We start from the raw sequence: 13710 nt of genomic DNA on the forward strand, positions 1-13710 counted from the left end.
GGATTGACGTGCAATATATATACACTAGTTGTATATTTGTGATTTATCGCGGATAATTTTTTTGATAAAAAAATTAAAAGATAATATTATTTTTAAATAAATTTTTAATGATAAATTGGCCCATATGCAAAGATTTTTCTACCTCTTAAGTAAAAATTTTAAAAATCAAAGGATGAAGAGTAAAATAATACAATTTAATTTTACTACAATCCTATAAATATTTCACTATAATTGGACTACAGTAGAAAACTAACACAAATTTATTATTATTATTATTATTATTATTATTATTATTATTATTAATATGATTGTTTGATAGTTTGTGTACATCTCGACTAATCCCACGGGTCCTAAAATTAACGATCATGTAAGTTTCCAGCAATCCTAAGAGAACTCGAACTTGTCATCATTAAAAAACAAACTCAATATATAACCAGTTAAGCTAACTATTGTTGGTAGTATTATCAATATTAGTAGTGTTGGTAGTATTATTAATATTAGTAGTGGTAGCAATCCTATTCATTTATACTTGGAAAAGCCAATAATACCCCCCAAACAAGCCAATAATAATTAAATTACTGCACCAAAAAAAAGAAAATATCTCTAATTCAAAAGCAAATAATTTTTCATGAGAAGAATAAAAGGTTATTATGAATAAACAAATACAAGAATCAAAGTTGTTAAAAGTATTTTTTTAACACGACACAAAATATACAATATAAACTTGAATCGTAAAATTATAAGTAAAGTATTTTAACTAATTAGATGTTAACAATTTTAATCAAGTAGTAATTAACAATATAACACAATTAAAATTAAAATAAATTAAGTGGAGAATGACTCAATTAATTTTTCTTACATTGTAGTAGTTTTGTTAATTAGCTTCGCTCTAAGCTGATCTCCTGCAGCTCCTTTGTTTATACAGGTGCATATTGCACACATATTGTGTTATTAATTGATTTTGTTATAGTTCTCCTACAAAAAAAATGCTGTAATAACAATATATTGTTTAGAGATGAACCTAGATTTGAGCTTTCTTTTCTTTGCAAAAATATCAAAGAATACGATTATGGCAGTGCTTTCACAAGATGCATGCACAATTTTGCATATTAGAGGAAAAATGCACAACATGTAACTAACTGTACATCTGTGCATATTTAAAAACAATTGTGCATGAAAGACTTGCGCCTCTCAACTAGCCATGCCGTTTTCATAAATAAGTTATTAACTTGGTTAATATTTTTAACCACTGCTATTAAAAAAATTAAAAGAATAGGATTCTTCAGAATGCGACTGGCCAAGAACCAACAGCTTCTGCGTCCTTGTAATTGCCAAATCTGTCGAGTAACTTGTCACTCCTAGCAAAAACTAGAAGATGAAATTAGAAGTTCCAAGCGTGCTCTCTTGCGAAATATAATTGCATCTGTCAGGAAAATCCCGCTGCCGGATGAAAGACGGAGTGATGAATTTCATTGCCCCTGGACCTGGGGTCAGGACCACGATATATTAGCAGCATTATTTTGACAGAAGACAGTTAAGCATTGGCTGTGTCTAGCTCTTCAGGTGTACGGTAGGTATTACCGATGCATTAACTTGTCCCAGTTACGCGTTGGCCGTGTCAGATTCCCCTGAATTGCATTTTAGCAGATACAAGCCGGAGAGTATGCTCCACTTGAGTGCTTGTGATATGGTTGAATGCACTTCTTCCATCCAACACCGACATCCCATAGCTAAAACGCTTAAACATGCAGCTTATGTGAAGCATTCCCAAGGGATTTCTCAAGAAAATCTCAGGGAGCTGATATGCTTTCCCAAGATTTCCAAGCGACCAAGTCAGAACACAGCATGTAAACCAAAACAAAAAATCTTCATTTTTCCTGTACACTTCTTCACAAGTATTTTTCTACCCAGCAAGATAATGATCGTGGTAGAAGAACCAAAAGCTCAGAGCACAGCTTACAAAATAGAGGACAGTAATATTTCAAAAGGTAACTTGGCTAATCTCAACAACCAAAAAACAAAATTTTTCAAATTTCCTGCACTCGTCTTCAGAAGTATTTTCTACCCAGCAAGCAAATGATCGGTGGTATATGAAACAAAAGCTATGTGGCATAACATGGACGCCCTCAATAGCTGAAAAGAATACAGCCGAGGAAAAAAAGGTAAAATTGAAATGAGTATTGTAATGGCATATCATTTACAAAGCCACGTGTAACTGTTGGGTGCACGGATACATGCCTATACATGCAATGCGAGGCCATAGCCCTCACTGGTTCAAAGTTGTGCAGTTTGAATCTGTTGAATCAACCTTAATTACCCTGGTATTGTATGATCCACACAACCTACACTTGTGGTATAGCCAATGAAAAGGTGCTGTGCCCTTCTTGTCACAGTCATTGCACAATATATCCTGAATTAAAAAAACAAAAAAAAACAAAAACAATCTTAGTATTGCTTAAATGACAAAGGATGACAAAGGAAACTTGGGATAATTACCTGACAGCGATCCCGGTACTCTTCTGGAAGCTCCTCAGAAGCCAATAGTGCATCAAGCATACCAAAGTAAACCTGAACAAAGAGAGGTGCCTTCATAAGTGTCTAATACACCTCATCACTATTTCAGCCTCGGTACATAATATGGACATGAACAAACATTCCCCACTACAAAATAAGTTTTCATTTACATTTCAATGGAATACTTCACTTAGTACAGATACAGGTCGCTAAGGAGCTTATGAAAAAATATTATTTCATTTACATTCATCTCCTGGAACCACTAAGGAAATTCAAGTGTTTTTCATGTCTAATCATGATATAATTTTATAATTTATTCATTTCCTCTCGCTTGCTTGACAAGAAAAAGGAGGGAAACTGAAAAGATCCCTGCATGCAATGTCTAATTCGTAGCAGCCCACTAGTTGAAGACCACAAGAATCACCAATTATCTTCTGTGGGAAGTGTATCTCTCCATAAATCTTTTGGTACATGGAATAGAAGAATTCGATTTTGAGATTCTGTTTAATAAAAAGAAATTGCAAGCCCACTGAAGAGTCCAAGTAACAAGCATACCACCATTCTATACTTTAAAGTACTATCCAGTCAAAATAACTGACTGCACATCTAGCACCAAATAAGGATCACAAACAATAAAATGTACATGATGAACAGACTAAGAACCCCAAATCTCCCCTCATTATACAGTAAAGCATAACTTTAACCCAGTCAAACAAATTCAAGTTTCACAAGATTGTTTAAATATACAAGAAAGAAACCAAAGTTTATCAAGACTGTCATTAACACAATAAAAAGGATGACTTTATGAACATATAAATTGTCACGGCTCCCTTTCTTTTCTTTTTTTCCCTTTATTTGGTATCATGGATCTTTTCAATAATTTGCTGAATGTCCATTCGAATTTTAAAAAGGTTCAGAAAAGATCACAACAACCATTTAGTTTTAATACCTGGAGAAGATAAGTAGCCAGGTTAGCAAGTACCAGAAATGAGACAGTTGACAATACTTTTAATTAATCATAAATTTTTATGATCAACAGAATAGATTTTACTTGTTAATTAAAAAAAATGGTTACATCTTACCGACATGTCTCCCAGAGATTTGCTACAAATTGGGCAGATGTAGTGACTACAAGTGTATGCCTGCCACAATGAAAAGTGAACAGAATCAAGTACCAGGCACACAAAAAATGGTTCATACTATCCTTCATGATATATCTGTATTATCATTGCAACAGGCAAAAATTGAAACAAAAAGGAATTACGTTAATCTTATGACAAAACAAAGTAAAAAAACAGACCTGAAAACAAGTTGAATGCATGAAATGACCGCAAGGAAGAGCTTTGACACTTGCACTTGAAGTGAACATGTCATCACAGCAGATGGGACAATTTGTTTCCAGACCTTTCTCTCGACACTTGTGGTCAGCTAGTTTCATTGCCAGGCAACAATTGCATTTCATGCAATGAAAGAAGTCAACACCAAGACCAGTTCCCACACGGCATAAATTGCAGAAAGGACAATGATAAACAGCCCTGAAATAAATTCAGTGAGTTTCTGGAAATCTAGTGGCAGGGATAGGTTCAGAAGCAGTTACTCTTATAAATTTAAAGACCATGGTAGAGTCGAAACAATTGAACTGCTTTGCTAAACAGATTAGGCCTTCACCTCTCTCACCACGGCTTAAGAAATAAATGAAAGGATTGAACTGCTATGCTAAACAGATTAGACCTTCACCCCTCTCACTATGGCTTAAAAAATAAATGAAAAGGCAAATAGGTCATTTCCAGTCAGTTATCATTGTAATCAGTATTTGTTATTCTGTAATTAAAATGGACGAGAGGGTAACATGCAAACTTTTTCCTTTTTGTATATGCTTCCAGACATGTTAGCTGACTTCATACGCACCTTCTCATCATAATCATTGAAAAAGTTGAATTGCCAAACAAGAGAAACTGCATGCTATAAATTTTGGAAGAACAAGTGAATAAATTCATGATAGAAGATGCACATCACATTTCTAATTGAAATCCAGAAAATCTACGGCCTAGTTAGGTTAAAACCGGAAACCACTATTTTCTTTTATGTTTTCTAGTATCAATAAACCAAAGGTGAAAGGGAGTCTGAATACCTTTCATCATCAAAAAATTTGCAGACACTGCAATAGTACTTTGCCATTGAGAACCCACCACAGGAAACAGAGGTGCAAACTGGTCCAACAGGCTGAATTCTGAGGCAGCGCATACACATCATTTCAGATGTAGCCTTCCTGAAAGTAAAAAATTAAAATACCATAAAGTCTATAGAAAGTCCAATCAAAACCAAGTATGAACGAATAACACTAAATTACCTATCCATCGAATGGTCACTGACTTTATCATGGCAGAACCTACATGCAAATAACTTGCCACAGCAAGTAGCACGTAATTTACAATTTCTTTTGTAATGCTCACACCCAAATACTTGTTTATCTGGATCTCGAAATGAAGGAGAACATCCAAGTAAGTCTCCACCATTTGAATGGTCACCAGTTCTTGCTTGAGGTGACTTCTGCTGAGAAGCTATCCAGCGGCTAACAAAATCAATCAAATATGTTGATCAGAGCAAGTTGAAGTATGGTAATCCAGAAAACTGCAGGGAGTTTGCACAGTGTACACAAACCTGGTCATAAGATTTTGAATAAGATAAGCTTTTCTTCTTGGATCAAGAGTTGAATCTCGAGAAACTTTCCTAATCTCAGCTTCAAGCTCATTTTGATTCATCCGAAAAATATCTTTCCACCCAGGCTTAAATGTATGATCACTTTGATCCAGACTTGCATGGAGATCGTTACCTAAACAGAAAATAAATACAGCAACACTTAAAATGTTCTAATACCAGCCAGAATAAAAAATAAAATGCCACCTTCAAGAAACAACATTGCAGAATGTTTCAAGTTAGCAGCTTTCTTTACACAAATTATGCCACATTCAACAGTGAATAAAAGGTAAATTGATCAAACGAATAAATGAGTCAAGAAACCTAGTGAAATACAACTCTCTGATGCTGTTTTAAGTGGTGTTGCAGCAGAAGTTCCTTCCCACCATTCATTAAGCCACTCGCTAAACATTGTATTTTTGGTTGCCTGCTTCCACGTGTCCATCATCCTGTTCTGCTCCTCCTGGGTGAGAGCAGATGTTACCCATGGCAACATTGATTGAAGCACCTCTGCACCAGTGGTGCCAATTATTTGACCAACAATTTTGTCCTGCTCCTCTACGGAAAAATGCCTGTCAAATAATGGCCACAACTCAAGTTCTTCCCGGAAAACATGTTGATCCAGAGTTACTCTAATGGATTTGCACATCCCCTGAAGCTTTGTTGCAAGCTCATTATACTGTCTAACAGTATCATTACAATCAGACGAATCAGCACACTTTCCAATTAAATCATCAGCATGATTTGTATTCTTCATGTATTCATGAAGCTGAGTAAGCTCTGAAAGTGCAGAGGACATATCTTCAAATAACTTCTCCTCCTGCTTGTGGTCCAGAGTGTAAGAATGGCTAACATTATGAAGTGTCTCTTTAGATTCTAGTGCAGGGAATACTATTTCATCCTCTGCATTACTATGAGCTCTATACAAACCCCACAACAAACGAAATCTACCAGTAAACTGCCTCAGCAAAGTTTCATTGCAATCATTTAGTTTTCCAGATTCAACATCTAAATACTCCAGGTCTTTGCGGATGGCTTTATGAAATTGGAATATGTTATCAATAGGCCGTGATGAGCAACCAATATTGGTGGGGCTTGTGTCCATTTCCCAGTTGAAAAGGCTGGAGTTAAGGGAAGGAGCAGAAGGGCTAAAAGATGAGCGTAGAGATTTGGCCACAGCAAGAGAACTAATTCCCAGATTGTTGGTATTTACTCCTAACCCAGGGACACAACAAGAATTATTACTACAAGATGATTTTTGGGTATCAACAGGCTCTGTAGAGGGACAAGCATTGTTGTCTTCCCGAACTACCAAGTTTCCACATTTGCCTGGCCTTCTAGAGTCATCAGCTCCATCTGCTTGCACCAAGTAAGGCTCATCACCAACAGATGACCTAGAGTTGGATGAACAGAACCGCTGCTTGGTAACTTCCTCGGTCCCAGCCAAGATTCTCACAGGACAAAAACCAGTGGCACTTGAAGACAAACAAACATTTTTAGAACGACCCTTGCATGCCCAACCAGAAAAAAGTGTAACCAATGCAGAATCTGAAGCTGGAGCTGCAAGAAATCTCACTGCAAGTTACTAATTGACAGGTATAAAGCACCGATAAGATGAATACCACAGTGGACAACCCTCAATAAAATGTCAATAAGGTATAATTAGCATTAATAAAAAGGAGAAGTTGTGAATGGACACTGAACCTGCCATGTACATATTTTGAAGAAAAGACCTTGCTTCCTCTTCACTAAGTGACCCTACCAACCATGGTAAGACACATTCAATCACTTTCAAGGGCATCACACACAAGCTTTGATAAAGAAGTTCACGCTGTCTTTTGGCACTAAAGTGCTTTCGAGCAAGTGGAAGAACCTGCCAATGCAATATACCTGTCAGACAGCTCTCCAAGCCAGTAAGAGCCAAGATGTGTATGATTGTTGATTTTAAATCCCAATTAATATGCAGGTGATGTTGTAGCTCTACCTTTCTTTTATTTCTTTTTTTTTTTCCAGTTAAGAATAGCAGAAACTAAAAAATGAACATGCATCTTCCATAGGTAAGACAATATCCACACAGTGATGCAACAACATGCTTACCTGAACTTCCTCATTTTGGAAGTGTTTCTGTATGCTGTCCATGATTTGATCAGCTTGAGAGCACAACTTTGTATAGAAATCAGTAAGAGACGTGTGGGCTCCAGCACTTTGAATGCTTTCTATCAGGCACCTAAGCTTGTCAAACTGAATTTCTTCTTCTGCATGCTCATGGGCAAAAGAGAGCTCTGCATCTACAGCAGGGAATATAACCTTGTCCTCAGCAATACTGCAGTCATAGAGAAAAAGCATTTCAAATAAATTGGATGTTCATAAGTTTGCCAATAACACAAAACTAGTATTCATGATCTCTTTCTAGTTTGCCAATAACAAATAACTAATATTCATGTTCTCTTTCTATTACACTTTTATTTGGTTCCTGTAAAGGCACTGAAAGGAAAAGGAAGGATCCACTGAAGTTCAATTGCCTTTAAAGATGAACAATTTGAAATTTTATTATTCTTTATTGAGGCGAAGGGTTTTTAAAACAAAACAAAAAATGCGGATTCAAAGGACTGATAAGAGGTAGGATGCCACAATTTATTCAGTGGACCATACTATGATGGACTACTCACGCCAAATGGTTATCTTTAGGCACAAAGAAAGTTACATTTAATGCACAACTAGTGTAATAAAGTCCATCCTTCAACAGTGTTATAATAAGAGCATAAATATGAAAACGTGGAAAAACTGCACCTGTGAAAGATGCAAACTTCTGCAATGAATTGCAGCCTCTTGTTGAACGAAGACAGATTAGAAAAATCTCCCGAAAGCTGTATGCTCCTAGCTGCCTCAGTTATATCATTCAACTCTCTTTTAATGGCATTGTGCCAGAGCAGAATTTCATTTATTGGATGGAATTTAGTGGAAATGATAGCATCACAATTTAGCTCCATATATTTCCTTTTACCCGCTCCAGAAGATTCACATGCACAGTGTCTTTTTGTGCTTTGACACTCTAAAGTTGGTGCTCCTGAATCTTGACAACAGGCTTTAGAATTATCTTCACAACTCTTACACGTATCAGACAATTTTGTCCCTTTCATCCAGGAGAAAATAACCTTCATTAACAGAAGTTTGAGTCAGCTTGCTTTTCTCCTACCCTTAAGTCCATCCAAAAACATATATATATATATATATATATATATCAAATTCACTGCCATAAAGATCCTCACCTGCCGGAGAAGTTTCTCTTCTGGGATTATCTTGTACAAGCACATGTGCATATCTTGTTGTTCATCAGTTGATATAGAGGAAGAAAGCCAAGGAAGAAACTCTGTCATCATATTAACAGGAATGCTGCACAGAAACTGCCATACCAGGAAAGCCTGCTCTTCTAATGAAAACTTCTCAATAAGCAAGGGAAAGACCTGCCACATTCACCAAAAAGTCGGTGACAAATTTATTATTGACCAAGTGTATCAAACTCCTACTGAATTATTTGTGAAACACGATTGCCAGTTAGTAAGAGAAGTTTCAATGGCATGGATTTGGCAACTCAGAGAGCATCTCGTTCACAGTCAACTTAGAGAATAGGAGGATCAAGTTCAAATTGCCTTAAACCTATCATGAGAAACTGCAAAGCTATCCTTGTATAACTGATACAAAAGACTACCTGTTCCTCTTCCTTTGACATATGCTGATCAATTGATGTTTGAAGGGCTCCTGTACGAGAGGCTAACTCTCTCCGATAGGTTTCTTCACTTTGCATATTTAAATCAAGCAGCTCAAATAATTTATCAAAAAGAACACTCTCCCCCTCATGTTCAAGGGAGTAAGTCCGTGCCACATTCTTCACACGGATATCAAGTGCAGGAAAGATAACCTACAGTTGCAAAATAACACTGTCAGAATCCTCAACTACTTGTGTATAAACTAAACCTAAAGAACACAGAAATAATCCATCTTCAATCATGAAATTTGTGGCTGGTAACATCATTTATGATTCTCTCAAAAATAAGTTGCAGAGACCTAGAAAATCCAAGTAGAAACTATTTATTTTGTACAGCTGATTGTTTTAACTAGTTGATGCTGCCTAACTTAGCTGATAAAGACACTTGGCAAGATACAAAACGGCCTGCCATTAAATCTTAGAGACATTAAGAACTATAGATTAAAGGAAAAGGATGGTACACCGTTCTGCAGCACAAGACCTGATGGGCCTCCAGATGAATAAAAAAAAATCTCCCAAGTCAATATTCCAAATACCAGCCCTGTGTGTTTCAATACAGTCCCAGGACACACTATTTTTATTAAAAAATAAAAAAATCAGATATTACAAACCTATGTAAGCAATGCCGCTTTTCAATTCAAATTGATTTGATCCTAAAGTTAATTTTTCAATTTCAATTGATAGATGACTATGGAAATCTGGAAGTCCACGCCATAATTGTTTCTGAAAGCACCTTCTACCTTTGGTCAGTTTAAGGAGCAAGAAGAGGGGCAAGAAATTACATCAATAAATCTCTTATTCCTATTTCACTTAATACTGTATCACAAACAGGAAATGTGACAGGATTCTAAGGCTTGTACTATGGCCCACGTGGCACAGAAAATTTATATTGTTATTTGACAAAACAGTACCTACTAAAAGCTGCAGAGCCAGTACTTCTTGCAAGAAAATGTGGCAGATTCTCCAAAATATACCGCTTTCATTCATCGCACTTAATGATATCTTAATTAACTAGTGATAAATCCCACAATAAATCCTCAATTCAGAGATCATGTATCATAGAGATATTTCATGGCTAAATTAATTTGAGGAACGTAGATTGCATTACTGTCATGCAAAACAATGATTATCAGATTATCTTGCCCTCTCAGCCTTCTCAATTTAGCAAACCTTTTACATATTTATGATATCTGTTACTTCTAAACTCAAGCCAGCTCGTTTTGTTTTGTGTCAAATGCCCCGTAGCTCATACAGATGCAAATAACTCTCAACCCCCAAATTATAGGTAAACAATAACCATCGAGCAAAGGTAGCTACAAGATGGAATATTCCATGACTTAAGAAAGAAGGAAAGGAGTATAAATGCAATGCTAATTCAATAACTAATAACTTGCAAAAAATGAGAGGGAGATTAAAACACATACCCAAAGTAACATGAGAAGCAATAAATGACTTCATCTGAAGCAATTATAGCGAACAGTGCATACCGTAATCAAGAAACCCCAGTCATTAAGCACCCCCTAAAACATATGGAGTCCATATCCTACCATATTATAATTAATCTAACGACCAAAAGACCATGGATAATGACAATTGAAACGCTATCTGATAGTTCGGTCATGCTAACAATTGAGAGGGTCTTGCCATAAACATACCATGGATGTTACATACACAGTGTGAGCTTCTCATATCATACCGTAGCAGTGTTATACGTCATTGAGGTGAACATGCACGCAGTAACTACAGACAATGTCTTCCCAGTGGGATAGTATGCTCCTTTGAACCATGAATTTGAGGCACACTGTACTTGATCTCCTCTAAAACCTGCTGTTTAGGCACTAACAGACCCAACAGATCATGCTGATTCTTAACCATCCGGTACACCCACAATCAAAGCTATCACATCAAATTTAATCACAAGGCCATGGAGATGGAAATGGGGCAGGTTATACTTCCCCATCTATGCCCCATGTTAATTGGGTCTGGGGCAGAGAAGAAAACTTTTCCCCCATCAGGTTTGGAGCTGATCTGGGGATTTCCCATTAATTAAAAAATTATATTTTTTGTATTTACAATTAATATTTGATGGTTAATATGCAATGAAAAAATAATATTAAGTGCGTATAAACATTGAGTTTTACCAAAACTCTCATACATAGTTAAATATAAATCCAGCAACAAAATTATTTTAAAAGATTAATTATTCCATATATATATATATATAAATGGAATATATACACTATAATCAGGTCCAGGTTCTCTACGGAGCTGGGGGCATGCATCTCACACTCAACCCCATTTGGTTATCAGGGTAAAAATGCGTCCCATACCTTACCTGCCCCCTTTGGGTTGGGTACTGTCGGGTATCCATCGGGGGCAAGTAATTTTGCCATCCCTACAAGGCCATATATTGAACCGCTATTGCTCTTGGCGATTCAGATTCCACAGAACTTCGTTTTGCAAGAAGAAAATATTCATCACCACCGCACTAGTATCAGAATATAAACTATAAAGATACCGTTCATACGTGTCAATGCATCAAAGTACATAGCTTCAACTGGTACCATCTACTCACTCTATTGAGAAATCAAATTATACTCTCAGCCAATCCAAAACAATCAACTCGAATGACCACAACTAAAAAATAAGCACAATTAAGCCATAATCACCCGAAATCATCTCTCAAACTACAAATAAAATAGAAAGAAGATTCAATTACGTATCCCTAAAAAAACTCCAAAACTCCCATTCAATCGATTACAAGACACTAACACACCATAGAATCTAACGCAAAATTGAAAGCTGAAAGGAGGAAAATTGAACCGAACAAATTAAGTATAATAAATCAATCAAAGCCTGAAATCCAGCAAATTTGAAACAGAAATTAGTAAAACCAACCTCGTCCTCAGCATTGCAGTGATGCTTATATATCGAGCGAAAAAAGTGATATCGCTCAAGTAACGGCTCAATATCGCCACCAGTAGTAGCGAAAGCGATGGCGGCTCTGTGGAGGCCATCGAGCTCGGACCTAATAGCTTTATGGAAGAAAAGGAAGATAAGAATTGGAGATTTCAAAGCCGAACTTTTCGGGCAAGTTTTAGACGGTGTTGAAGGATCGATTGGATTCAATGGACCTGCCATTACCGCTACTCCTCCTGCTCCACCTCTGTCTATACCAGAAAATGGCGTCGCCATTGTAGCAGCGAATCAATTAATTAAAAAAGAACCTTGAAATTCCTAATTTCTCTCCTTTTTGTTTCTTTTTTTTTTTTTTGAAATAAATTGCTAGATTTTCATTTTAAAAAAAAATTGGTTTCTTCTTTGGTTTTCCAGTTATTTGTAGATTTGGTGGATTACTTTGTCTTTGTTTGCAAACAAGGAGAAGAGTACGGAGCGTATAAAAACAGAAAAAGGAGGAGATAGAATACAAAGAATGCAAATGGAGAAGACGGGCATTTTATAGCGGTCTCTTTCTTTCTTTATTTCTTCGGTTATTTTAGAGAGTGAGTTATTATTTATTTATTTATGTTTGTTTGGCGAATGGGGAAAAATAAATGGAAAAGATCATAGGGTGATGTTAATCAGAGAGGTCGTAAGCGGGATTTACGAAGCTTGGAATAGACAAAACTAAATAAATAATTTATGTATATTTCTAGTTTATTTTTTAAATTTATAATCACGATCCTCTAATCTTGAGATTTACTGAGATGAAAAAGAAAAGTACCTTTTAGGTTGATTAGATATTGGCAATATTTTACTAATTTAAATCTGTTAAGGAGATTTATCTAGATTGATCCCAATTAACGAAGATTTTCGCCATTAGGAACTTAAACAAAAAAATGTGTTTATATTTTGGCAGGAGAAAAAAATAAAAAAAAATCTCTGATCTATTAAAACATTGTTGAAAAATTATTAACTGAGATTAGTAAGCAATCTAAAATCATAAAGCAATGGATGAGTTTTTTTATAAATCATTAATCTAGTAATTGGTATCTAGTTTTTTTTATTTAGTAGCATGAGCATAATTATAAAGTTATAAACTTGAATAGTAAAGAAGACATTATTTTTTAGTTTCAAAAATATTTTTGAAAAAAAAAAATTTATTTTTTTTGTTTTAAATTAATATTTTTTATGTTTTTATATAAATTTGATGTGCTAATTTTAAAAATAATTTTTTAAAAATAAAAAAAATATTTTAATATATTTATAAATAAAAAATAATTATAACTACACTTCCAATTAAGTTTTAATTTTTATTGGAAACTTCATTGGTTTGGTCTGTAATATTTAGAAGCAAAAATACCCTCATCTGATAATTTCTTAAAGTTAGTATTTGTTATGTTGTGATTTTTAACTCAGTTAAATTTAAATTATAAAATCTTGTAGTAATATAGTGGTGAGTTTTAAGGGTTTGTTTGGTGGCTGGGGAGGCTTGATCACCTCGTTGACTTTTTAGATTCAAATTTTATTTTTATTATTAGAAAAAACTATTAAATTATTTTGAATATATCGACAAGAAATGCATGAGATATCTTGAATATACAATGTACTTGTCAAGATTAAAGCTTTATGTTCATTAAAAAAAGAATAAGAAGAGACGAATGTTCATTTATGACAAGCTTATCTGATCACCCATGTTTGTGTCTACCTGACATGTGACTAGAAAAATTAGAAAAAAACTTAGGTTTGAGGAGTGAAAGTTGGCTTAGTGGCGTCTTTACCATTACAAAAAA

The 13710-nt window shown here is 35.2% G+C and overlaps 1 protein-coding gene across 6 annotated transcripts; it reads right to left on the reverse strand.

Annotated features, from left to right (window-relative positions):
* Window positions 1–1848: 1848 nt before the first annotated feature.
* Window positions 1849–12461, reverse strand: LOC118039901 (zinc finger protein BRUTUS). 6 transcript variants are annotated; one of them, XM_035046732.2, is made up of 14 exons: window positions 11876–12459; window positions 8921–9130; window positions 8481–8675; window positions 8002–8366; window positions 7309–7534; window positions 6916–7084; window positions 5536–6771; window positions 5176–5347; window positions 4865–5086; window positions 4646–4783; window positions 3815–4049; window positions 3597–3656; window positions 2497–2568; window positions 1849–2410 (listed from the first exon to the last, which is right to left on the reverse strand). In XM_035046732.2, the coding sequence occupies exons 1-14, from the start codon at window positions 12170–12172 to the stop codon at window positions 2267–2269; spliced, it is 3741 nt and encodes a 1246-aa protein (XP_034902623.1). In that variant the 5' UTR covers window positions 12173–12459; the 3' UTR covers window positions 1849–2266. The 6 variants fall into 6 exon arrangements, 5 of the variants coding, with proteins under 5 accessions (XP_034902623.1, XP_034902625.1, XP_073266846.1 ...); XM_035046734.2 differs by lacking the exon at window positions 11876–12459 and adding an exon at window positions 10674–11643; XM_073410745.1 differs by lacking the exon at window positions 11876–12459 and adding an exon at window positions 10633–11643.
* Between the last annotated feature and the right edge of the window lie 1249 nt (window positions 12462–13710).

Source organism: Populus alba, chromosome 8, assembly GCF_005239225.2.
Source record: "Populus alba chromosome 8, ASM523922v2, whole genome shotgun sequence".
NCBI lineage: Eukaryota > Viridiplantae > Streptophyta > Magnoliopsida > Malpighiales > Salicaceae > Populus > Populus alba.

Excerpts from the sequence above, each read along its gene's own strand:
- LOC118039901 (XM_035046732.2), bottom strand. The coding sequence starts at position 12,172 with ATGGCGACGCCATTTTCTGGTATAGACAGAGGTGGAGCAGGAGGAGTA. Across the intron at positions 7,085-7,308 it reads TCCAAAATGAGGAAGTTCAG|GTTCTTCCACTTGCTCGAAA; the intron begins GTAAGCATGTTG and ends TTGCATTGGCAG. Across the intron at positions 2,411-2,496 it reads AGTACCGGGATCGCTGTCAG|GATATATTGTGCAATGACTG; the intron begins GTAATTATCCCA and ends TTTTTAATTCAG.